Here is a 26,218-nt window from a genome sequence, read left to right as displayed (position 1 = left end):
GCAGTTTGTCAGCACTCACCCAACAGAATTCCAAAGCTTCCTCCACGCTCACATCACGTGCAACAGATGTTTCTGATGGTGCCACAGTTTTGTGTGTTGAACGTGAATTTTCCAAGAGGGAATGTGCAGCAGGTACAACACCAACCGAGGCAGTTCATCATTCCCTATGCTAAGAGAGGGGGGAAAAATAATCCTGCCTGTTCCTCAGAGCTCACCATATTCCTACACAGTGGGGAATAGCAAGGAGCTGTTTTAATGTACTTGTTTACAACAGGCCCTGAGAGAGAGCTCTCTAAGAAAGGGCAAAGGAGAAGAGTCACTCTGAGTACTCTCATCCCACTGTTTAGGGTTCTCTCCACCTTCAGAACCAAAGCTCCACAGTAAAAACATCAGGAGAAAATTTAAAACAGGGCATCAGTGACTCCTGTACACTCACCCCCTTTTTCCAACAACTCTAAATCTGAATTAATAGGATCACACAATACAGTGAAGAACAATACAAACACTGTGAAGTATACACAGAACAAATAAGGAACTAAAGGCTCTGCTGAAGTAAAACTACCTGATAGAGAAGATGTCTCAGATACATTCAAAGCAGACATAATTCACTGAAGATCCTGGGTCAAAAAATATAAATGCATGAGCACAGTTACTGATAGCACAGAGCAGGGAGGCTTTATCACAGAGGGGCACAAACTGGTCAGAAAGAGGAAGCTACATGAAAACTCAAGGAACAGAACTGAACTGTCATAGTGCAAGTCACACAATAGCTGGAACATCTCCTACAAACTGAGTCTTCCTCAGTCAGAAACTAGAGAGGAGGACAAAGAGTGGGGTAGATGAACTGATCTCAGGATGAACATCAGTGGCATGTGGCAGTGGAAATGAGCAATACCCTGGATACAGGTACCTGCCTGTACCCCATGCTTCCATGGAAGATACTTTTGTACAAGATACTGCTGGAACATCACCTGGAACGGTGTGACTCATCTTCAAAGGAGACACAGAAAAACAGAAGGAGATTTAAAGAAAGCTACAGGATTCATGAGGAGCCTGAAGAGCCTGTTTTAAGAGAAGACTGCAAGAGCTTGATTTGTTTAACCTAGACAAATGAAAGGCTGGGAGAGAACAATTGTTCTCTATAAATATGTCTCGGCATAAATACGAGGGAGGAAGAACAGTCATTGTAGTTTAAGGAGAACATTAGCACAAGAAAAAGAATGGATATTAACTGCACATATATTTTCAGTTGGAACTGGGAAGATTTCAGCTGTCAGAGCAGTCTTTCAATGACAGTAATGGTACAAACAACCAAAGCAGTTTCAAGACAAGCTTGATAAATTTATGAACTGAGATATATGCTGCAATTGCCTCAGTTACTGAAGGACTGGACTTTATGATCTAAAAGTCCTCTTCCAGTCTTCTGTTACTATATCATTTCATTCTGGATTAACTTCTTTTGCTGTCTCTTTATAACCAGATTCATGTTTTTCAATCTGATTTGAGAACTGGATATTTCCCTAAGATTGCCTTACTAAAACTGTTCACCCTGCTCCTCAGCTGAGTGCCACACCACTCATCTGTCTTGGGTTTGCTAGCCTCACACGAGGTGTTAGGATAAAATCTGTCCCATGGGAAGGAGATTTGCTAAATCAGTTCAGAAATTATGAAATACACTTTTGATAGATGGAGGCCTCCTGCACCAGTCAGTTGACTCCTTCCCCTCCCAACCTGTTGGTTCTATGCATGTTCCAGCAAAGCTTCATTTTTATTTATAACTACCATGGTTCAGCTCTCTAATCCCACATTTAATTGACTTCCTATTATAGATAATACAGAGAATTTACATTTCCACTAATGAACACCACTTTTGTTCTTATGCCTGGTCTGTTGTATTTCTTGCTTTATGTTTAATAACTCTTAAACAAGAATTAAATGAGTTCTATTGGCCAGTTATCCAGGGCAGGTCTTTCCATATTAAAGTTCACGTTTTTCCTATTATCATTGTTATTACCTGCAAATTAAAATTATGGTAATAATTTTTCCATGTTGCCTTCCATGGAGCAGCTAGTTCCCAACTACAACATGCACAGTGTTCTCTGAGTTTATTTCCTTCACACACTCTCCTTTCTGTCTCCATTTCTTCCTCTGATAACCATCAGTGTAGGCAGTCACTGACATTTAAGTTAATCCTAAACATTATGATTTCATCAGACTGAACACATGATTTGGTTCTTTAACTATTGCTGACCTGCTGCTCTTAAATAAAGGACTCCTGTTCTCTGCAGAGGGTTAACCAACACTATTCCTCAAGGCACGAAGTATTCATTATATTCATTTTAAGGTGTCTTTATTGCTTCTATAAGGACACTCAATTTATGCCACTCATTTGGTGACGGCTGCATTCTTGGACTTCAAATCTTCTTTACCTCCCACCCTGCTAAGCAATTCTTCTGATTCATATATCTATCCTTTTTAATCTGCTGAAGGAGGAAATATAATTTGTTCCAACGAGCAGTCTATAGATTTCAGAGCCCACATGGGCCAAGCTGTCTTTTGAAGATGAAAGTCAAAAGACACCCAGGACACCTCAGGGCAGTGAAAATACAGGTGATGCTTTTTTAATACCAAGCTGACTTCCCTTAGGGATTAATGATGGAGAAAAAGAAATCTTGACATGAATGCCCCGTGCTACAGAACCAGACTGAAAGAAAGAGTAAGATCAGAGATCACAGCTGTTGCTTGGATGGCAACCTTGAGCCAAACAATCTCCTCCTGTCTATAAAGGGATATGAAAAAGGCAAATGGAAATTAGAAAAACAAGCACATCTTCTGCTTCCCTCCCTTAGGGGAGGAAAGAAAAATAATATAACAAACAAGAAAGTATTTTCCACAAATAATATTTTTGTGTGAGTGAAGCTTGCTCTCAGCTTTAAGCCAGTAGAGCACTAAACTAACACACCATAGGAAATAAGATCCTGGCAGTAAAGAACAGGGAGCCATATGTGTGAACTCTCTGAGCAATCTCCTGGCACATCCTGAAGATACAGACACTGGAGCACCAGCCCCCATAAAGGAAACTTCCAGTGCTGATAAAATTGTCAGAAAAGTGCATATGCATATGAAAACATTGCAGGAAAAGTGTGCCTAGGCACCAAAAAAAATTCACAATAAAAAACATTCAGCAAATAAAAGAGACAAACCCCACAGATCTGTGAGACAGCCCAGTGACCTGAGCCCTATCAGAGTGGTGACCTGTTATGTATCACCTCTCAGAAGACTGTTCCCTTACAGTGGGAACACACCTAAACTGTGAATAAAGAAAAACAAACAAGTGAAGGGTTAGAGGGAGAGGAAAATCAAAGTTTCATTGTTAATTACACAGCACAATGATAAGGGTAATTTTTCTTAAATCAAAAAATAAATTCCAGGTTCAAGTTCCCTGAAGGATATAAAATATTAGAGGATTTTTTAATGGTTGTAATCACAAACTCATTTCTCCAGCCACTACTGGCCGTGTCTAATTAGGGCAAAGTATGTTAATGATACAGCAGCACAGCCCAGAGACGTCTTCAGTTGCAATATTAATTGCATTTAGGGAAAGAAGCATGAATTGTGCTTATACAAGCTAATTAGTATGGGTTTGCTAATTAATACTGGAAAGTCAAACTGCCTTTGTCTTGTCAACTGCAATTAACTGAAGATGTTTAAATTTCTTTTCTTTTTTTTCATTTCTCCAGTAGCACACTGGCTTTTAGTTGACAAGCAATGAAATCCCACGCTGGAGTAATCCATGACAGTCAGTGAGGTGAGTCCATCCCATTTTCCTATAGCAGGACTTTGTGCCCCAGCCTGGCACAGTGTCCTCTACAGCACACACCACCCTTTGTTTCATACTGTCCCCATGAACACAGTTCCCTGAACCAGGGCTCTCTCCTCCAAGGACACAGAGCCTGCAGATCCTCTTTTATTGAGGCCACGATCCTATCAGATTTATCCCACAAGTATTTTACTTTTAAATACTGCTATGTGAAGAGTGAATTATTTACCAGGGCATCTAAGATGCCCCCAGTGCACACAAGGAAGACACCAAACTCCTCAGTGAGATGCAATCAGCCTGTTCACCAGCCCCACAGCACATCCCTTCATTTCCAGCGCCTGGGGAGGGTGGCAAAGCCATCAGTTCTCTTCAGGGTGGCAGCAGAGATGTCACCTGCACAGAGGTTCATTCCAGAAGCAGCCCAAAGACTGTATGATAGCACCTGACAGGTGTTTATTCCATTCCACTTAGAGCCATGGGCCTGTTTGCAGAAGAGCTGATGAAAAGCAATACCCACATCTGTCAGCACCCAGAGCAGGACGAGCCCTTCTGCACCTGCAGCCACGGACACTCAGCATCAAACTGAGACTGGAGGCTCACAGGCAAAAGGCAGGAAAAGGAAGGTGAGATGTCAGGAATCCAAAGTGGGCAAATAATTTTGCTGAAGTGTCACAATTAAAGGAGTATGAAAATAAGGCCATCCAGGTGAGACACTGATTTGGAGAGGGGGAAAAAAACCCATATAAAGAACATTTTGCTGGATGGCAGGGAGGAGAGTGGGGCTGATGGTATATCCACAGGAGCCCTTGGGCAGGCAGTTACAGAACAGCCCCACCCAAAGGGGACACATCTCTGTCTCTGCCAATGCTGTAGAAGACACAGAGTGACATAACGTTACCCACAAGGGAGATTTCAACTGGGGATGCAGGAGAACTATCCACCACCAGTGGAAAGAAGGCACTATACTGCCAGGCTTTCTCTCAGAAGGGAAAAAGAGGGGAAAAAAAAAATAAATCTCTCTCTTCCTCTGTATGAAGCAATTTTCCTGTATTTACTGAACAAAATTCAAGCTGCTGAATACAGCCCACACCTCACAATCTGCAATCCATCGTCTAAAGCACCACAGAAAACAGCCTGTTCATGGGAGGTTGATGTAAACTTTACTGGAAGATCACAAGACCTGCAGTTTTCCACTGAGAAACCCTTGGGAATAGGCAGTGAACACTGACTGCTGCTTTATCCTCTGCTGATGGATGTTGCACAACACCAATTAATGCTTTAACACCAGAAGTCCCAGTTTCTCCAGCTCTCTGCTAGACTGTTTAATACAACAAATTTTTGAAGGCAAACAAACAACTCAAAACCCAGGCTTAATGAGCCCAAAAGAAAAACTCTGAAATGTTTTAAAAAACCCCAAAGCCTCGGAACATTAAAAACACAACAGCAAGTTTTTCCTCTGATATATCCACTGAACACAATGCAAAATTGATTGTATAGAATTTGAAACTGTAACAAGGCAGCACGTAATGAGATCAGATGGTAAATAGGATTAATTCAGTTTTCTTTGGAAGTATCAGTTGTGAACTGCATCACCACAGAAAGCAGCTGGGCATACAAAAATGTTTGCCCACAATGTGAGACCACCCCAGAACCGGAATTAATTAACGCTCTCATTATGAAAAATCTGATGTTGAAACAGCAAGAGGCACAAATTTAAAAAAAGATACCAACAGACGTATGGCAACCCATTAATAGCACAGCAGGGGCACGGCAGTCCTGCCCTCCAGTGCCCTACTGGAGTTCAGCACAAGTCTAAAAAGACCCGTGGTTGAAACCATGGTTTAGGATTTGGATTTTAGAACAGATGTCTGTTTAGCACCTACTTACTTGCCACTGATGCAGGCCTATTTTTTCATTAGTAATAAAATTAATCACATCTACAGAACGAGTCTCTACATCTTGGATACTGCTCAGGTTTTTCTTGTGACTAGAAAAAGTTGCAGGAATCCCACAATTCACCCATTAGCAAAAACAATGGTTCACGAAATGGCTTAATGCTGACACCTCATTTATTCCTGATTATGAGTAATTGTACACAGTAGTCATGAAACTGCACATAAACTTCCCTGTCTGGTTTTGTGGCCTCTATTCTTTTTGGTCCTTGAGGGAAGTGCCAATAAAATAGACAAACCCAGCAGAAAATTAACAGATACTGCAAAAAAATAGTTAGTGATAATTCTGTCGTATCTCATCTCATTGTTCTTTGCACACTTGAGACTGAATCAAAGGCCCCCAAAGAAAGGAGTTAATTCAGTACGAAATTAAATGCTTGCTTCTGATCTAGAACTGTTGAAGAGAAAGGAAATTGCCCAAAAAAGGAAGACAGGCCACTGGATCTCATCCAACACTTTTTTGAGGTGAGTATGGAGACAGGGAGTGCCAAGACAGGCAGTAGCAACATAAACTTTTACAATGTTTATTTGCTATTAATTTCCAAATATTTGGAACTGATCCATTGTTTAAATGAACTGAACTTTGCATATGTTACTGCCCTGTAAAACAATTTAAAAAAAAAACATGCAAAAATGGAACACTTACCATCTCTGCTCTTTGCTTGTGGTTTCCCACTTCTTCCAGAACCTGAGACAGCTGAGCCTTCAAGACACAAAAAAATAGAAAATTAAGTCTAGGATGTAATTTTGGAAGTTTAACAAGACTGCACCTCCAACCCCCCTCCCCCCCAAATCACCAAAGACACTAGGACTTTCATAGTATTGGAAAACAATTATAAGTGTTGGATCTTACTCTGTCTTATCAGCATCCCAATCCACGAGATTGTAACTGTAACCTACACACACTAGAAAGAATACGTTTATTGCAGGGAAGAATTCCACTAGATTAGCTAGTCCAAATTTCCATCTCATGGTCCAGACAGCACATCCATTTCTTTGGAAGTCGGAGAAGGAGTGGTCTAAAACCCACCCTGTTTTGCCAAGCTTAACTTTAGAGAAAGAAGAGATTTGTCTCCACAGCTCCTGAAAGGAGTGTGTTTGTTTCAAGGTAACTTCACAGGAAATGTTCTGTTGAAGTTCTGGGGTTCAGGATTGGGTTTGGAAGCCTTCCAAACTGCTGTGGTAAAACACTGAGAAAATCTGCTCTGTAACATAAACCTCCTGAATTTCTGTGAGGAAAACCTCCCAGTGCAAGAGTTTGTGGTTTGTTTTTGGTTTTTTTTAAGAAGAAATTTGAAATGTAAAGATTCTCAAACAAGAGCAGACATATCTTCTGTTATTCCTGCATAATTTGGGGGGAAACAGAAACTCGACTCAGAGAAGGATCTTTTCACAGAGTTTTGTTTATGAAAAAGGATTTTAAACAAAATGGGTATTTTGGAGATGGGTAAGAGAAGCCACATATAATACTTGAGTGCTATTACTTCCCACATCTTTAATTTCCCAACACTCTGCTAGCCTGCAATAAGCCTTTCTGTATTTAGCAGAAAGCCCAAAAAGTAGTCACAAGTGATGACAGAGAAGCTAATTTAAACTATGTAAACAAAGACAAGAAATAAAAACAACTTTCCTACAAACTAATTCATATAATTTCAAACAAATATCATTAAAACCCTCTGGAGTCCCTCAAACAATCTCTCACCACACATGAAATGGGTCTTTTGAGTACCACATGCAAACCAGCAACAAACAGCAAGCAGTTTATAACAATGAAAAGGAAAACATTCAGCTTTGAAGGCTAACTGCACCGAAATGCAAGCAAACAAAAAAAATTACTGTCTTAGGGTTCAGCACAGCAAAACAAACAGCAGAACATTTTGCAAACAAACAACCAAACAGTTCACGATTTCCCTGGCCCCAGAGCTCAGTGGAAACTGAAAAAGTTTCAGCTCCTTGCTGTGCAGGGCAGGGGATGATGTGACATTATTTAAGGAACAGACACTCAAATAGGATGAAAAGGGTTTTAATACAAGCCTGGGACCTGGCACAGGAGAATGAAACACGCTCATTAAACACCGCAGGAGATGCCAGCCCCAAACAAAACTGGAGTGACTGGACAAGCAAGTGAGAAGAAAAAATGAAATTATCACCAAGTTTGATGCTGGAACATCAGGAAACTATAAATTTGCAGACACCTGGGAAAGATTTTTTTCCCCACTGCTACTGAATCAGGTACAATGACAGCAGCAAGTGGGAGCCAGGAGAAAGTCACTTTGGGAGAGTTAGAAAACATGCCCTCAGAGATGTTGTTTAGGAGAGGTGCTGGCATAAACTTTGCAAAACATCTCAAGACCAACTGAATATTTTTAATTACAAACTACCCCAACTTTTCTGTATATTTATTAGCCTTATCTATATGAAAATGACCTTTAGGTGGGAACCAGTAGCCTATTCTAAACCAGATATAAGAAACACTGAATTAAGGATTACATTAAAAATTACATATTTTCTTACAGTATCTACCATTCCTGAATTTGAGGGTCATGTCTCTGTTCAGCCTCCTGTTCACACAGACTCCTACAGAATCACAGAGTAACTCACGTTGAAAAAAAGTGTGAATTCCCTCGTGGCTCAATCCTCTGAGCTCTGGTGGGCACCAGGCACCCAGCCTGGGTCAACCCACCACACTGTGCCGAGCTCTGGTCACCTTCAGTGTAAATATTTTTCTTTATAATATCAAGACAACAGTACCCCAAGAGCCTGTTTAACTAGATGGGTATGAGAGCATTTTAAAGTACAATACCTTGATAAAAGTCAGAAAAAAAAGGATAGCAAAAGACTGACACATTTTACTTCAGGAAGAGGATGAAAAAACCTTTTAGACAGGGGAGAAATAATACAAAGGGATGGGAGAAATCAAAAATACAAGCAGGAAATATGCCATAAGTTATCTTATATATAATATGGTTTGGGGAAAATAACCATTTCAAGGTGCTGTGCCAGCAGAGACCCAGAGGCAAAACCTGGACAGCAAGTCCAAGCCAGCAGCATGATAACAGCAGATCAATATGATTTGGAGAAGCAATCAGATAAGAACTAAATCACAAAGTAGGTTTTCTTCATTGCATTTATTTCAAGGCAGCTCATCTCAAAGGGAAAGAGTCAGTAACTAGTGGGAATTCAGAGAGCAGCAACTAAACTTACCAGACTGCTGGAAGAAATGATTTATGAAGATTAAAAGATTTTTAAACATATGGTTTGACTACAACACTCGCAGAAGAGCAAAAGGGACATATTTAATGCATTGAGAGCTGTTAGAGTGACGCAGCTGGAGACAAGGAGGCTTCTCCAGCACAGCTGATGCTGTCAGATGCACTTGCAGTCCAGAGGGGGGTCCCTCCTGCTCCCTGTCCGTGCCCACCTATGCAGGCAGGTGGGGAAGCACAACACAAAGCCCAAACCTTCAGTGGGGTCCCCGCTGTCTGCACTCACCAGGATGCACTCACAGCTGATCTGAATGCTTTATCACGTCCAGCTTGTAAACATCAGCCCTGCCCCCAGACTTTTTATTAGCCTAAATCAAATATTGAGCCTCGCTCAGCTGTTCGAGGACAGCTGCTTGCAAAGTGATTCACTGCCATATTCCTTCTAGGCCACAAGAAAATACAACCTAATCACCAGCAGCATGACAGATGCACAAATTTTTTAATTATGAAGGAGAAATTAGGCTCTGAACTTATCCCCACATCTCACTTAATCAGAGTGCTCCAGAGGAGCTGCCAGCCCCCACAGCCGTGGAAGGAAGGAGCAGCAGAGGGCCCTGGCCGGGTGCCTGGCATCCTGCTGAGCCCCTGCTCCCAGCCCCTCCAAGGCATTTGCCAGAAAAGACCTGAAAGAAACAGTATCATGTTGTTTCTTGGAACTTATCTTTTCAGGAATGAACTGCTGGGCTTCTTGGTTTAGTCATCTCTGGCCATTTCCAGACAACAAAAGCACAAGCGATGGACCTGAGCCCCTCGGGGTGGGTGGGAAGGAGATGCCCCAACACCAGCAGGCACAGGGGGGCCAGCAGGTACTGGAGTAGTTTGCCAGTCCCATCTCAGAGTTCCACAATAGGAAAAGCCACATCCCTACCTGAGGAGCATGTAGTGACAGGGCAAGGGGGAGAGGCTTTGAGCTGAAAAAGAGTAGGTGTAGATATTAGGAAAAAACTCTTCCCTGTGAGGGTGGTGAGGCCCTGGCACAGGTTGCCCAGAGAAGCTGTGGATTCCCCATCCCTGGAAGTGCTCAAGGGCAGATTGGACAGGGCCTGGAGCAACCTGGGCTAGTGGAAGGTGTCCCTGCCCATGGCAGGGGGTTGGAACGAGATGATCTTTAAGGGTCCTTCCAACCCAAACCATTCCATGATTCTATTCGTAGCTCAGCTCTGTGTTAGGGGTTTTTCAGTCAATCACATCCACCTTGGTATCTCAGGAATCTCTCAGTAGGATAGACTTCTGTGTTGAATTCTCAGGCTGTGCACGGAAGTTAACTTAAAGCTCCAAGGAAATTCCCTCTACTTAATACCCATGTTCAATTCCCACAGAACACTGAGCTCAAAGAGTAAGAAATCTGATATGCAAACAGATATTACGAATCAGATATACAAATACACGAAAAGTGCAGTTTACCCACAGAAGGCGGCACAACCAGGTAAGAGAAAATCAAGTAGCAAAGCAGGGGGAGAAAAAATCCTCTCAAGTATTCAGTCAATTACTTTAAGCTTTCAAAAAAAGTGTTTGTCAATTCAAAATACTCATCTTACACGACAACACTGTCTAATCTACTGTCAGTGGATTGTCATCCTCAAAAGAGAGCAGCAGGAAGGGAAGAACCTGTGCTCCAGCCTCGCCGGGACACTGCAGCTCAGGCTGAAAGAGGAGCAGGAACAGTTTCCAAGGAGAGGAACCGATTCAGCTCCAAGGAGACATTTCTGAATTGTTTAGCTTGCTTCCCTGCATCAATAATTTGTCTTCTATACCTTCCAAAAGTCAGCCTTCACTGACGGCGCTGGAGGAGGCTGGTCGGGGAGGGTTTAATGAATGAAACTAAAGCAATCTGGTGGTGACGATGCAGCTGTTAAAGCGACTGCACCAACAGCCCCCCTCTCCTCCCCGGGGGCTGAACGTGAGCCGACTGCCCTGACCGATAGGCAAACAGCTCAAATGTGAGCCTCATTTGTAGGGAAAAATTAACTACTCAATCTCTAATGAACAGTCTTTCTCTACACAACAATACCCTCCGCTCTACAAGCAATTAGCAAATCGAAACGCTCTCTTTGTGGACCTGCATTAATTTACTCCTCGATGTGGCACATTAAGTAGCTCATAGGTACAGCACAGCACAGTAGTAGCAACGCAAACCCCATAAAATAAAAGCTTGCTTCAAAGAGTTAGGGAAGCAGAATTATGTGGGCTGCATACGGGGAATAAATCGTAACAGCTTTCATTTGGAAACATCATTTTAGTCTTATGCTTTCATCAAACAACATGATTATCTTAACAGTCACATTAATACAACATCAGTGCTTTACTAGGCAGAGAAACATTCACTACCTCAAATTAAAAAGAGCAATTCTTATTCTTCCTCATCAGGGTGAAATACCTGAGAATATACACAGCTGCCTATGCTGGGGTTGTCCTTTCACAGCTATAAATCCCAACTGTGGGTCCTCAGAAGAAAAGCCACTTGTTGGAAGGGCAGCACCTCTGCAGGGGAGGGGAGGAGGAGGAGGTTTTGCCTGGCAAAGATGGAACACAGCTGCAATAAATGGCATTTTTACAGCTTGCTGAAGTCCAAGATACCCTTAGAAGTATTTTATATGCAACAGTTGTATGCAAATTCAAGTCAAGTGTGATAATTTGCAAATTTAGGTATAATGTTAATTAATAGCTATTTCAAATTAATTAACTTTAAGATAAATTCTTGCTTCTCCTCTTTGAGAAAGTTAACACACAATTCAAATTTACAAGGATATATCGGCTACCGATCTCAGAAAAACAGAATCTTGTATGTTCTAACATGCCAAATCACTTCAGTTTCCTTGTGCTGGCTGCCTCCCACTCCCTGGGTAATTTCACAGTGGTTCATTCCTCTGATCACTTACAAAAGAAGATAGAAGATGAAGCTTCTTGGCTCCAGCTCAATGGCCTTACTGTGTGGCTAAAGAGCAATGTGACCTATACAAGGTCCAAGCCAGCACATCTTACCTGGTGCCATAGGCTGGGTGAGAAGGGAAAAGAACCACAGTATCACTTCTTTCTATCAGATTCAGGAGACACATGGGAAAAAAGGTGCCTAGAAGCTGCAGCTGAAATAAAGAAGGAAACTTGAAAACATGGCAGCACTCCCAGGACAGTTCTGATAAGGAAAGCACTGACTGTAACACTTAGAATTCAATTCAATCTGAAAACATAAAGCCTCGGCACCACACTGATGAGTTACATGGAGCAACACAGGAACGGGATGAGAACACTTTGAAGAGAACTTTTCAGTCACTAATTACCTCCAACACAAATAATAAGACTGGTTTATTTGCGGGAAAAACAGGAGGAAAACTTTGATTTCACAAAAGCCACAGACAAATTACTTCTGGGGGTGGCAGAGACAGAGACAGAAGTAACTCATCAGCCACTTGCAGTAAGACTTCACTTTATTTGCATGCTGTGATCCAGCATATTAAAATATTGTGAGAACTGAAATGAAATTTTCATTAGTGTTCAATCTGAAATCTCACCCGTGGGATTCAGCTTTCAACAGCTCCTGAATGCATTTCCCTGTTTATACTTTAAAGTTAGATATCCATTTATCCCATGTTAGCCAATGCCTGCTGCCTTCAACCCACCACACATCATCACTGCCCAAGGGCAGCAGTACAGGATTGGTTCAGCATGTCTGAACTGCACTACAGAATTACACTGGATTAAATGGTCATTTCTAATTTAACATATTTTGATGTTTGTAGTTGAAATTGCCAATCTTTCACAAAATTGCATCAGTTGAGATAGTTGAGTACCAGCCATTGCTAAAATAATTTCTTTGCTGCTTTACAGGCTCCTTTTTGCTGTTCTCAAAAAAGTTCTCCTGGTTATAAAATCAAATGCACACGCTTTATAAAGTGGGAAAGAACAGTTACAAAAAACCTCTGCTGCTGTCTCAAAAGCATCCAGAACACCATGTTATCTCCCAGGAGCTGGACTGGAGGTGGCAGGGGGCTTGGTCAGATGCAAAAGTGCAAAAGAAAATTCCCCAATAACTTCTGAGTGTGTTTGAGAAGTTTGGATTCAGTGAAATGACACTCAATCCAACTTGCAGAAAAGCTGCAATAGGCAAACCAGAGACCATTACTTACTGACATAATTTATGTTATGAGGATAGGTTTACAGCTCAATGAAAAGCATATGTCTCAGGCCACAGCTTATGTGGTTTTCCATATAATTTAGTCCTTAATTTTACCCCAAGCAAGGACAGGAAACACAGGAAACTAGAATGCCTGTAAGCCAGATGTCCCACATCCCCAGGGACTCATGCTCCTGGGCATCACAGCAAACCACAAGACCCAGGGACTGAAGGCCACTGCTTTGTGCAGAGCAGTGAGAGTGTTTTTCATCAAAGAAGCAAGAGCTGCTCCTTCTCCGAAAACCAGTTTTGTACTGGAGTTGTGCAGGGAAATGCCGCCCCCCAGTGAGAGACAAAAACCAACTGGTTACCAAAATGTGAGAGGAATAAAGCAAAGACTCTTGGGTGCTAAACAAAAAATGATACTGCAAATTGAAAAATTGCCAAAGTCATTGCTATAATTACCAAAGACATGGGGAAAACATCTCCTCTAGCAAAGATATGGGCTCCTGTCAACACTCTATCAGGATTTACTGGACAAAGGGATAATAACCAAACCTTTCTCTTGCTCTTAAGTCTCAAGGACAGACCAATCTCTCTCCTTCTCTTTAAGAGACACAATCACTTAGCAATGTCAAGAATTCTTGACGGTAAGCTTATTATAAGGAAATAACCCCAAACTCTCTCTGGTTAGATGATGAGAAAAGGGTGCTAACGAAGTGACTGTAGAACAACTGATAGGAGGAAGACAGGATTCCAAGCAGAAATTGCCCACATCCTTATCCCTGGCAAATCACTTGACCTAGCTTAGAGTAAGCTGCATAGTCCTGCAGCAGAGTCCTGGCTTTTTGTTCCCACTCTGTCTAACAACTGCTGAGAGACCCAGGGCCAAGTACTAAACTCTGAAACTCCTTCTTTTCTCTCCCTCTCTAACGTAAAGATAATACTCGCTCTTCAGAAACCTTCAATCAAGGATAATCTCTGAGCACAAGGTGCCACTATTGACACAAACCACACCAGATGGGCCACACCACTCGGGCACTAAAAGGATTAAGCACTGTATTAAGTGCAGAAGTCAAGCACCAACACATTCAGAAGTGGCAGCAACCTCATCTCCCTGATCCTCAAAGCAAAGGTGACCTTCACAACTCCAACAAAATGTAAAACTTGGAGAAAGACTCTGAACTTCTCTAAATCTATTACATCAACGCTGTTTGCAGATTTCCCAGACAGATGCTGACAGGGAAGGCACACAGCACCAGAGCAAACTGGGAGATGGAAAAATGCAGAGCATTCAATTCAGGAAAGGATGAGTCCCTGGAGATCAGACAGCCCCATGCCAGACTGAAAGGCATGCAGGTAGGGAGGAAAATAATGGGCTCAGGTAACAAAACAGCCTTACATTTGCAAAAACATCTCAAAAGAAGAACAATTATTTGTTGTTTTAGTCTCTAAGCTGCAGCTGAGGTTGAGGTGAGGCTAAGGAGCAACATCCCAGCAACTCCTCTCTCCTCCTTTTTTCCCTTAATGTTTTTGTTCAACACCTTGCTAAGAAGGAGCACAGAGACCAAAAAGATTAGCACAGCTCTGCTGGGAATAATATACTTTTGCAATAGGTCTCCTTCCCTCCATCCTAATCAAACGGTGCTGCAGTCCCTGGGGAGAGAATACAGTGCCAAACAAAAAATGTGAGTTTGCAGCTGCTTCCTCAACAGCAAAGGGCAGCCTGACTGATGAAACTCTGCCAAGCCAATTGCTTCCAGCATGATGCAGTCGGCCTGTACAGCATCTCCAGGACACACACAAGTGACTGCTGGATGCCGATGGACTCTCCAAAGGAGTCATTCCCCATCACTGGGACACCCCTCAGAGAGCCCCTGCCACTAATATTCTCTTTGTGGGCTCAGAAATATTCCTACCTCAGAAAAGCAGCTGAGTGTGCCGATGTAGCAGGGAGTCTCTTCTCTTTTGCTGCTCCCCACAGCAAAATTTGTAACCCAACTGCAGAAAGATAAACTGGCATCAAATCTGTCTGCTGAGGATTGGCCACAAATCTCTTGCCAGGAGTAAAACAGATTATTAATATATTAGTGCAACTCAAAAATATTAGGAGAGTATCAGTCCATTCCACAGGGATATAACAAATAGGTAAAGAATACAAATCATCTGGAGAACACTAAAGAGAATTAATTTCACTGTGCTGTGGTCAAATCTCTAAAAGTGAAATGAAGGGATACCAGACCCAGCTCTGAAACAGATGTAGCACCTCTGGATCTAAGTTCTCCCCATGAGTTGCCTCCAACTAGGTTTGATACCTAGAGGGAAAGAAACAGCATTTTATTGATGAAAACTGTAAATTAGTCAACAAAAATGTTCACTCTTATCCGTTCATCAGAAAAAATGGTGGAATTACATCTCTAACTAAAAAAGCCCTTCTAATTTCAGCCCGATGAGTCAGCACTGCTGCATCTCATCACTAAGAGTGATTCATTGTCACTGCACTTCTCAAAGTCAAGAATAAGGGTATTCACCCCAATTCACTGTCATCTCATAACTCCTGTGGACTCAGGCAGAGTGTTTGCACACAGTATTGTTATAATGATTTATGTGAGTGTGTCACTTTTAATTTAAAGGGATAAAGAGTTATTGTCAGTCTACCAACCATAAAGCAACATTTTCTTTCCACTGAGCTGACAGCTGAATACCTGGAAAATATTCTTATTTGCTGAGGAGAGGCTCTACATCCCAGAGCCTTAGGGTGTCAATGCTTCTGAGGAAACAAGTGGATGCCCAGTGTCTTTGGAAAGAAACACTAGTACTTAGTAGAGTTAAAAGAAGCCTTACAGTGGAGTTAGAATCTGAACGGAAATTCCAACAAAAACAGCAGTGATGGAAAGCCTCTGCCCCAAGTGAAGCAGTGGTGAGGAAGGGAGTTTTGGGCATGGATTAGACCCCAAAAAGATTATCTGTAGTTGAATGAAACAAAGAATATTGGAAGCTAAGCAGCAGCATAGCCAGAGTTTTCTTCTTATTGAAGTCTCCTCATATCACAGTCATTTTTACTAACCCTTTAACTGTTATACCAAAGCTACTGAACAACTCACACTGACCTCACACCCCTGAGGAGGCCAGAACCTTCCTTTAAGCTTCCCAAGGCTCTTGGCAGCTGGTGGTGTGTGGTGATAGTTCAGAAAAGATGTCTTTAATGATATGTGTGTGCTGAGAGCTCTGTTCTAATGATATCTCACCGCTGTCCCCACAAACACACTCCCAACAGGAACCCTCAGGCACGTCAACACATTTCCCTGGGCAACTTCTGTGAGCCAACCAGCAAACACTGTTGGGTGAAGATCCGTGTTTAAATCAAACCTTTGTTTTCTTCTGGGTTAATTTTAATCAAGTTTGGTTTTTGCTCTAGTTCTCTGCACTACTGCACTGGTTGTCCGAGTTCAAATAAAGGTCAAGGAGGGGTTTCAGCCAGCACTACCCGTGGCTTGGGAAATGACAGCCAGCATGGTTTTGGCATCGAGGAGAACAGTGGGTAAAGTGCCTAAGCCTCGGAGGGTCTCCAACAAATTTCAAACACTTTTGGAAGTTGCTAGGTAACAACATCCACCCCCAGGACAAGATTGTGCAATGTTTGCTCTGACAAAGCAGTGCTTGAGTTGCCCTTGCTTCCGCCCCAGGATTGCGTGCATTGAGGACCTGTCTCCTCTGCTGCCAGAGCGTTTCCAGCCCCTAGTCTGGCTGTATAGTTGGATTTTGCTGAACAAAGCAAACATCACATTTTAAACATAGCTATTATAATTAGCAGAAGCTCATTGCTCAATTCCCCTTCCAGACAGGGATTTCCAAATGTCACAGTGTGCTTAGCACAGCTGATCTGCGCCGACGGCTGCTCTGAACACAACTGACCCAGGAGGGTCCAGAGCACAGAATCAAATCCCATCATGGGTGGTGAGATGGAAAAAACAAATAGGATAATTGTCCTCCTTCAGCCTGTACCTTCCTGCTCCTGTGCTATCTGCACAGCACTGTGAGCAAGGCAAGGTTAGCAGAGACTCCTTGACACAGAAGGCATATTCATGTTTGAGGCCAAGCAGGAATTACTTTTGGAATTATGTATCTGTTTTCTGAGTCAGCCCTCCAGATGACTCTGCCTCATTCTTGTCCTGCCAGGGTGTCATGGCATAAAAAGAAGGAGCAGTAAGGGCAGAACAAAAAAGGGGGAAAACCCCAAACTAGTACATCTATTGGCTGCTAAAACATTTTGCAAATGCTCTGGCAAATGCAGAGACCCACTTTAAAACAGTATTTGCTTTCTAAATCTCTTTGGGGAAAGCAGAAACAACCTTAGTCCTTTTGAGTAATTTGAAAAATTAAAAAAAAAAATTGCAAAGTTTCTATTCCCAACACATAACTCCCCACACCAAAGAGCTCCTCCCCTTGAAGGAGAATGGTAGCACTTCCAGGTATGGCAAAAATCAATGGTTTCCAGGCTCCTTGCAGACAAGCTTCACTTCAGAGACTCTGGCAATGCTCCACACCTCAGCATGTCCCATGGAACCAGCAGAAGTCCAGCAGAGTTTATTAATGTGAGTCTCATGCAACATCTCACCTATGGTGTACAAGTGTCTCACCCACAGCTCCTGCCTTGCTATTTGGGATCTGCCTATATAAACTTCCTCCACCTCTCCAACACCCCATGAAGGGCTGAAGATGGTAGCACCAACCAGCTCAACAAAAGGGGAAACCCAAGCTCAAAGATCATGTGACCTCTGTAAGGCCACATGGGCAGTCACAATTTACAATTCCAATATTATACCCCATCAGGTTTGTACTGCAAACAGATTAGAGGCAGAATTTGCCTGAAGTTGTAGGGGGAAAAAAACTGAAAGAAAGAAAGAAAAAAAGAGGTTAACAGTCTCCCTATCCAAAGAAATTCTCTAGATGGAAAAAGTAAAAAAATCGTCCAAGATGCCAACTGGAAGAAAAAAAAAATGTGTAAAATACTCTCAAAATCAAACATCCCTGCACACCATGGTCATGCTCCTGTAACTTCTTTGAAGAGGAACAAAACTCTGCTACTTTTATTTGAGAATTTATTCAAAATAAATAAATCCCAATGGAATTTAGGCATGCTGTAGAGGTTCCAACAAAAATCATAAAAAAAAGCAAGCAAACTAAAAAGATCCTCTCTTGGCACGCTCTTGAAAGAAGGATTCACCACATTTCTGATTGACTGCCACTGTGGTTTAAATGAATCAGCTATAAATAGGCAACAAATGCAAGGCAAGCACTTGAAGGGAACAGCAAGGGGTTTTTTTGTTTTCTCTTGTTATTGCTTAATGGTTTGTTGGGAAGGAAGTGGCTGACAAGGTAGAAGAAACGAAAAATATAAAGAAACAGAAAAGAATGGTGTGTGGGAAGGAAGGATAGAGACAAGAAGACATTCAAATGTATGAAATGCACAACTACATTTTTGCCTCTAGTTTTGTAGAGAATGAAGGATCAGGGATGGGAGAAGGCACACACACTTGAGACTGAGGATGCCCTGAAGATCCCCCCACACCCACAAGTTAAAGAAGGGTTTTAGGTTATCAACAGCCTTAAGTGAGAAGTCAAGCTTCTGTGGGTCATCTTGGACTAATTTCTAGTCTTTTCTACATATCAAATTCAACATATGAAGTGCAGCCATTGAAGTGAAGCACTAGAAGTGTTTGTGCAGCCCTCTTGTGCTAAGAGTCATCATAACAGGAGTGGACTCAACACTATTAAAGTTAAGCCATCCATGTCATAAGAAAATGAAAATACTCGTGTCAATGAAAAACAGAGCTGGAAGAATCTGAGTCATACACAGAGAGAGCCTTGTTTCTGGAAAACACTTGCAGGAAAATTTCTAATAAACTACATTTTAAATATTGAATAATCATTTCTCAAAATAACTGGAACTTTTATTTCACAGCTCTTGTTCCAACTGTCTGCTCATTCTCCTCTTCTTTCCCACAGCTAGTCTGACTGCCCACAACATCCTCAGTCTCCAGCTTTCTGGCATTCGTCAAAGCAGCCAACTTAATTATCCTTTTTAATTAGTCCTCTTAATCTTATGCTCCTTCTTTCAAGCCTGAAGGAGGTTCTTACAGAATCCAAGGAGCAGAAAACCACCTGGTTTCCCCTTCCAAAGAGTCTGACTAGCTTTAAGGTCCTTCACTACTCCTGCAAAGTGCTTCCTTGCAACTCCATGGCAGACCTTGCCCAGCACATGAAGTTTGCCAATAAGCAGCCCAGGACCTCCTCAGAGCCTTCTCCTCCATGGGGATGAAGGCTGATCCCAGGCCAGCTCTGCACAGATTTACAGCTTTCTCAAACTAATTTCTCCTGTAGGGAGGTGGAGAAGGCTATCAAAATGGCCTGAAATCCAAACTTTTAAGCTCCAGCAGTTAGTATCTTCCCCTCTTTAGAAAAAGGTTTGGAAAGAGTATGCAAGGGCTACAAAAAACCAGTGCAGACAAGAACAGAACAAGTAGAGAACCATCTTTGCATTGCATAGGCATAATACATATTCTGTGTTTGCCAACCATCAGTTAAATTTTCATTGTAAAATCTTGCAGGGGAGGGCCAAGTGTAAGATTAATCAACTCGAGGCTGAAGTCTTTTCTTTATCCATAAAATTGAGCAGAAGGAACAGAAGGGCCTATTTCCTTACATCGTCCCATCAGTGCTGCTCAGTTTTGGGCTGAAAGGATTAACTCCAGAGGGAGCACTGCAATTTTATCTTAGACATGGTCCATTTGTTTCCTTTGGCCCTTCTGCTGAGACTGCCAACAAAGATGCCAGACAGGATGATATTTTTGAGATGCGAGTGTTTATCTTCTCTGAGTGAAGCAAACAGCAATTCATTTCAGGAAAGCAATCCAGCAACCCACAATTGCTTCTTGCTCCAACAAATGCAGCCTGACAAGGCAAAAGGTGAAACTGCCTGATGGTCCCATTAGAAACCTTTGAGTCTCCTGCTCCTGAACGCCTGCCTAGCAAAGCTGTGCTATAGAAACATGAAAGATCTCCATTTGGCAGAGAAAGGGAAGAAGCAGGAACATATGCCGAGATAATCTCAGTTATTAGCTCCTGCCACAAAAGGTACAGGCTGTATTGAACCTCTCCTCTGCCACACAGTGGGATGCTCAGAGGCTGGGAGCTCTGTTTCAGAGGCTGGGAGCTCTGTTTCAGAGGCTGGGAGCTCTGTTTCAGAGGCTGGGAGCTCTGTTTCAGAGGCGGGTCCAGGCACCATGAGGGGATGCAGTGAGTACACACACCTAATGCTGCAGGCAAAGTTAAATCAAGCAAGAGAGCTGGGGCAAGGCAACATGGAGCATGACAGAGAGAGCTCCCTGACGTAAATATTTGCAAGGAAGAATTGTCAACACTTGTTTTTTTTGTTTTAAGCTTCTCGTCACGTTTAAATTTTCTTTCTTCTTAACCAAGCAGATAAACAGCTGCAAAGATTCACCTGTGCCTAAAAGTGCCTGACCTCAGGGCAACACCAGCTTAGGCTGGTACATGTCAAAATAGTGACTTGCTCTCTTTGTGCAGGAGGCCATATAGGAAGGGTATAAAAAAGTACATTTGCTGTAGGAGTGGTCATGTTTGTGCCATGCAGCAGCCTGCAGATATTCATGAAGACTTGAGTGTGACATTTTCCTTTCTCAATCTCCTTTTCTGTTCAGGACCAAGTGTAATCCAAAGAGCAAGCGGAATGCAACAGAAAATAATATCCACAATAATTACAGTAATGTGTACAGTGTTGATGGGCTGTAGAAATCAGACACAATGACTGTGGGTCTTGCATGGCCTAAATAAAAAGGTGCTCATTATCCTGAGAGGAAATGCCACTTATGAACGATAAGGTCATGCTGCACTTGGAAGATAAATGTCATTTCTCTGTACAGCTGTGACAGTCTCACCTACTGTCTTCAGCAATGTACGTAAACAGCAAAGCAATAAAAAGCCTGTAGAACTAGCCTGGGACATTATTATTTTAAGAGCATAAAATCACTCATCTGGAGTTCTTTAGACATGCTTTCCTAGGAACACTTATGTATGTATGAACACGTATTTACATTGTGCTTTTTGGGAGTCATAATACATGAAAATAATTAACACATTCATACAAGCTTGGGTATGTTTAGTACCATGTATATTGAAAGAATTTAAGACTCATTGTGTATTTTATTCAGCTATAAACATTCCCAGGAATTACATCCATCTGCATAGGTAGCTCTGCACTCCTCACAAGCCCTCAGGCAGCCTGTGCCAAGCACAACGAGCAGCTCTAAACAAATACCATCCATAATGCTAACAATTCTCTCTTTTCAGCAGCTCTGTGTGCTGCCATGCTGCAGCTGAGAGACAATTAAGTACACTCAGATGATCTTTGAGCACAGAGCAATCCCCTCCAAGCAGGAACTGCAGCATTGGGGGCCCAGGTACCTCCAGCCAAGGCTCTTTGAAGAAGGGGTGTCTCATTTCAGCACTCTGAAAGAGGGGCTCCTGCCCTTTCACACCCATATGTGAGCAAGGCAAAGAACTAATGGACATGGCTTAGTCACTGCTTGAGTGTTCCCACCTAGAGGGCCAGGGGTTTGTCCCTGTGGCCCTGCAGACATCATTCCAGCTGTCCCTAATGCCTTTCTTCACACAAGAGGTCACAGAATGCTTCAGAAACCAGCACCTTAATTTGCTAAGTGGAACCCATGGAGGTCAAAGGAGCACATATTTTATCTGAATATTTGAGGAATCGGGAAGCTGATCTATCCTAAGGCTGCATTTTCACTGATGAAATGACCTTGGTTAAAAGGCAGTAAGCCAGATGATCAGAAAGTGAAGAACTCTGAATCTGTATGTTAATAAAATTGAGAGTACTCAGAATATAATTGCCAAAGGTAGCGTTGGTAACAACGAGCTTAGCAATAATATCTGCCACAAAGATTACTGGTTTATGGTCTCTACCATCAGGCCAGTTCCCGACTGCATTGCACAGCCTGGACTGCAAGAAAAATTCAGAGTTTGTGGGCTCTCAAGAGATACTCCCATAATTGATACTGATACAGACACTCATCATTTCTTCGTGTATTCAAATAATGTACAGTGGCAACCTTTATACAAAGAAGCCTCAAACCCTCTCCCATTACACAAGATATTCTACTTAAAATTACCTCTACAAAGTAATTACTCTGTTCATGGTTACTGAATAACTCATTGTGTTTTCATACACCAATAATACCACAACATGTAATCTTTCAAGCTTCTTGTTGATTTCCTTTAAAAATCAAAAATATTTGGGTTTAGCAACTCTTCCAAGAATCTGCTTTCCAATGAAACTGTTTCTGTGATTTTCCAAAAGGAAGCAAAATTGATGCTACAAGAACTCACATCTGGGAGTCTGACGTGTGGATTGCAGACACGGGAACACAGAACAGATAAAAATCAATGCTTTAAACAAGGAATCAGTTCTGGTTTTCATGTGGGCTTGAACAGAACTAGAAATGTGAGCGTACATCTGTCAGAGCTGCAACCATTAGAGTCGTTTAAACAAATTGAAAACATAAATCAGTTCAATAAGTCAAATCAATGTGCCATGCATTTCATAGCCATGATACTGTCACTACAGCTGGATTCATGGCACATGTATTCTATAGCACTGCCTGTTTTATTAAACAGCATAAATAAAGTTCAAAAGAATGTTACAACTTGCATTACAGGAAGACTGTGGCTTCCTCCCCAACTTTGGACTTCCAGTTTGTTTTGCTGAAAAGCTTTTAGCACAATCAAAGCACATTTGACATTAACACTGATTAAAGCAAATAGATAAATTGCAAAGCCTCTGAGAAAACAGAATTTTTCCTTACAATTTACCTGGACCACCCCTGAACAGAGCAGATCTATATCAACAGCTTAGTTTTTACTCACAGCATGATGAAAACCGCTATCAGCTGGGCTTTTCACTTACTCTGCTTCCAGCCTTTTCCAAATATTAGTAGGCTGGTCACATTGAAGTGAAAAAGAAAAAGAGAAAAATAAAGAGAAGTCCAGGCACCTTTCTCTGAATTCTGTTCAAGTTATAAATGGCAATAGTGCTCTACTCTAGTTCATGACCTTAATACAAACCAGGCTGGGGAAATGGAGGTGCTGCAGCCTCTGGACAAACCAGACCATAGGGAAAGACAGGTGAATGGATGGGAGCAAACACAACTCCTAACCATGGAGAAGTACTAATTATGTATGTTTGTTCTGAAACAAAACAACTGCAACTGGCACTTGCATTTAGGCACCATTCGACTAACTGTGCTCAGGCACTAAGCTGAACCAGGCTTTTTAGACTAATTAGTTCCCTGAAGAAACACCTCTTCTACTACTTGTAATTAAGGCCAAAGTAAAGAATCAATGGGTTTCAAAAGAAAACCAAGACAGGGACTACTGTTGTTCTAATTGCCACGATAACAAAGTATTAAGTGCATTAAAGTGGATCTTATAATCCTTGCAAACTGCAAAGAGCAGGAATGTTAGGATCCACAAGAGCATGGGAACAAGCCTGTGTTGATGCTGTTTTCTCAAAGCACTTTTTCTGTTTATATGTTATAACTATTTGGGAACAAGATTTCATAACAGGATTGCAAAAAAACTCTGTCCTGGACGCCACAGAAATGCACTGGGCAGGACTGTGCTGGGCCTACGTGGAGGCCCTGCAGGAAACCCCTGGAATCTTTACAGCATGTTTTTAAATGGAAAGTAACAACTAAAAATATTAATCTCTCTTTCTTACAGGAGACCGTCATCATAAATTAAAAGATTACATGAGAACACTTACAAATACATACTTTAAATCTTAAATTATGCAGAGATTATGCAATTATTCTGAAATGAAGCACTACAAATCACAGAATTCAAATCCAATCATTATAAAAATCAACAAATCTCTACAAGTTCAGAACATCTTTTAAGCCACCCACACAAGTGCTGTTTAATGTCATTAATACAATGCAAAGTTAGGAACCAGCTAAAATATCCATGGCGTTTTCCATGTAAAACATTATCCTGATGTGCAATCTTAGCTTCTACTTTTTTTATGAGATATTTACCTCCTTCCTCCCCCTGAATTGCTTGGTTTCCATGAGCTGTTAAAGCTTGCATCAATGTGAGAAGGTTCCTAAGTAGTAGTTCTAACAAATAGGAGACATTATTGGCCTGAGCATTGAAGCCTGATTGATTCACTCACACAGTTCAAAAGAGAGGAAAAGCACTGAACTCAGGAGCTCCTCTGGGAAACATAACCTAAAGGAGTCCAATTTTTAGCTTGGAGAGAAATTAGTCAGTCCTGGCCTATTTTTCCAATTTTCCTGTTGCCAAAGAGTCAGACACCATAATATTCATCTGGTGGTTGAGCCACATGAACAAGTACCACACACTTCAGGGGCTGGAAGTGCTCCAGAGGATGTGGCATGGCCTCTGATGAGATCCCATCACCCTGCTCCAGAAAGAGACCACCTACCTTGGAAGCTGTTGGGATCATTCCTGTCCAAAGATCACTCAGTACCCCCAAAAACAAACCCTGCTACTGGACATGTGGCACAGCAGTGCCATGGGTTGTAGCTGCACGATCCACACAGGTGAGGCCAATGCTACACCAAATCATTGCTCTTTCCCACTTGGAAGAGATTCATAGGGGTTAAATCTCTGAATTAAATGCAAAAAGCAGTTTGTCCTAATGTGAAATGTTTCTCTAATGTTGCAAAAAACCCCAAACAATTCTGCAATTGTGGAAAGCAACACTGGAAACTGGTGCAAGCACTAAAGAAACCTGCACAGCAACCTCCCTACTGCCTCCCATCCGTCCCTCCACACTGCCTGCAACACCAAGTGATGGAGACCGACATAAGAACATATTTCTACTCTTTCAAAGCCTTCCCTTTGAGAAGCTGGAAGCTACCTGGTCCTAACTCTAGTCCCCAAAAGTTGCTTAGTTTGCCTTTTTCTTTCTGCTTTATGCCTGAGAGAGACACATCATCACTGCTCTGCTTGCACCTCAATTCAGCCCCTGCTCCCCAGTTGCAGCAGGAGGGGATTTGCACCACATTGCACAGAAGTAGCTCTTTCATGCAATGTCTTTGCTGCCAATGGGGCTACTGCTCCCACTCCAAGTGTATTGCTGCTTCCTCCTCCACCTAAAGACATCTAATTGCAAAGCCTGTATCTCTCAGCACAGGCATGCAGGCTCTCCAGTGTAAAGCATTTTAAAGCCCTCAACGTTGCATGAAACGCTCTCCCCTGTTCTATTGTGGTAAATATGACTCATAACTGCACATCACTTATCGGCTCTGTCCAAAACTAAGCAAGAACCAATTTTAAATCTTCTATAGGAATTTAGACCCAGTTCATCTGTTTCTCTTGTTTCCTACAGCCAGGGACATCTGAAGTACATCTGAAGTTAATCCAAATTCCTTAGTTCAAGCCTCTCTTGTGCTGGGTTATTCATAACATCACCAGAAGAGGCTACAGGAGGATTTGTTCATACCAAGAGCATTTTAAGTGGAGCATAGCTGGGAGGAAGGAGAGATCTTTTTGTTGCTGGCATCTCTCAATCTGCTCAGGCTGAAGTGAGATCCTTTAGATGCAGAGTACAGGAGCATTCCCACATCCTCTGAGCATCACACCTAGACAGCAGGATGGGGGTATCAGCACAGTCTCACCTAGGCTGGGCTTGCTTCCTGCAGGCTGAAACACAGCCAGAGTCCATCCTAAACTCCCTGCACTGCAAGCACAGGTGATCATTTAGATTTACCATTACTAGACATCTTCACATTTAGAGAATCAAAACCAAGGAAGAGAACTAGGGGGGAGAGTGTCACTGACTGCATCTACACCAGGAGTGTGACTTGCAGCAAGAGGTGATGGCAATGACAATTGTCTACCCCTGTCCTTCCTGCACTCAAAAGGACACAAGAACAGAAGAGTTGGAAAATGTAGGAAAATGCTTTTCTGTCCCATGGCCTTCAATATGCAGCCCAGAGGCAAA

At 42.2% G+C, this 26,218-nt stretch overlaps 1 protein-coding gene across 4 annotated transcripts in view; it reads right to left on the bottom strand.

The window, feature by feature from the left end:
- Window positions 1–26,218, bottom strand: part of MAD1L1 (mitotic arrest deficient 1 like 1) — a 352,477-nt gene that overhangs the window by 176,111 nt on the left and 150,148 nt on the right. For all 4 annotated transcript variants that reach the window (XM_051777190.1, XM_051777205.1, XM_051777198.1 and 1 more), the window contains one exon: window positions 6,419–6,475. In XM_051777190.1, coding sequence (XP_051633150.1) covers window positions 6,419–6,475 — 57 coding nt within the window. The remainder of the gene's footprint in view (window positions 1–6,418; window positions 6,476–26,218) is intronic.

The sequence above is a fragment of the Manacus candei genome, unplaced genomic scaffold, assembly GCF_025592945.1.
Source record: "Manacus candei isolate 608988 ecotype Guabito, Panama unplaced genomic scaffold, ASM2559294v1 h1tg000002l, whole genome shotgun sequence".
NCBI classification, from domain to species: Eukaryota; Metazoa; Chordata; class Aves; order Passeriformes; family Pipridae; genus Manacus; species Manacus candei.
Note: the sequence above shows the minus strand (reverse complement) of the source record. Positions and strands in the feature narration are given on the sequence as shown.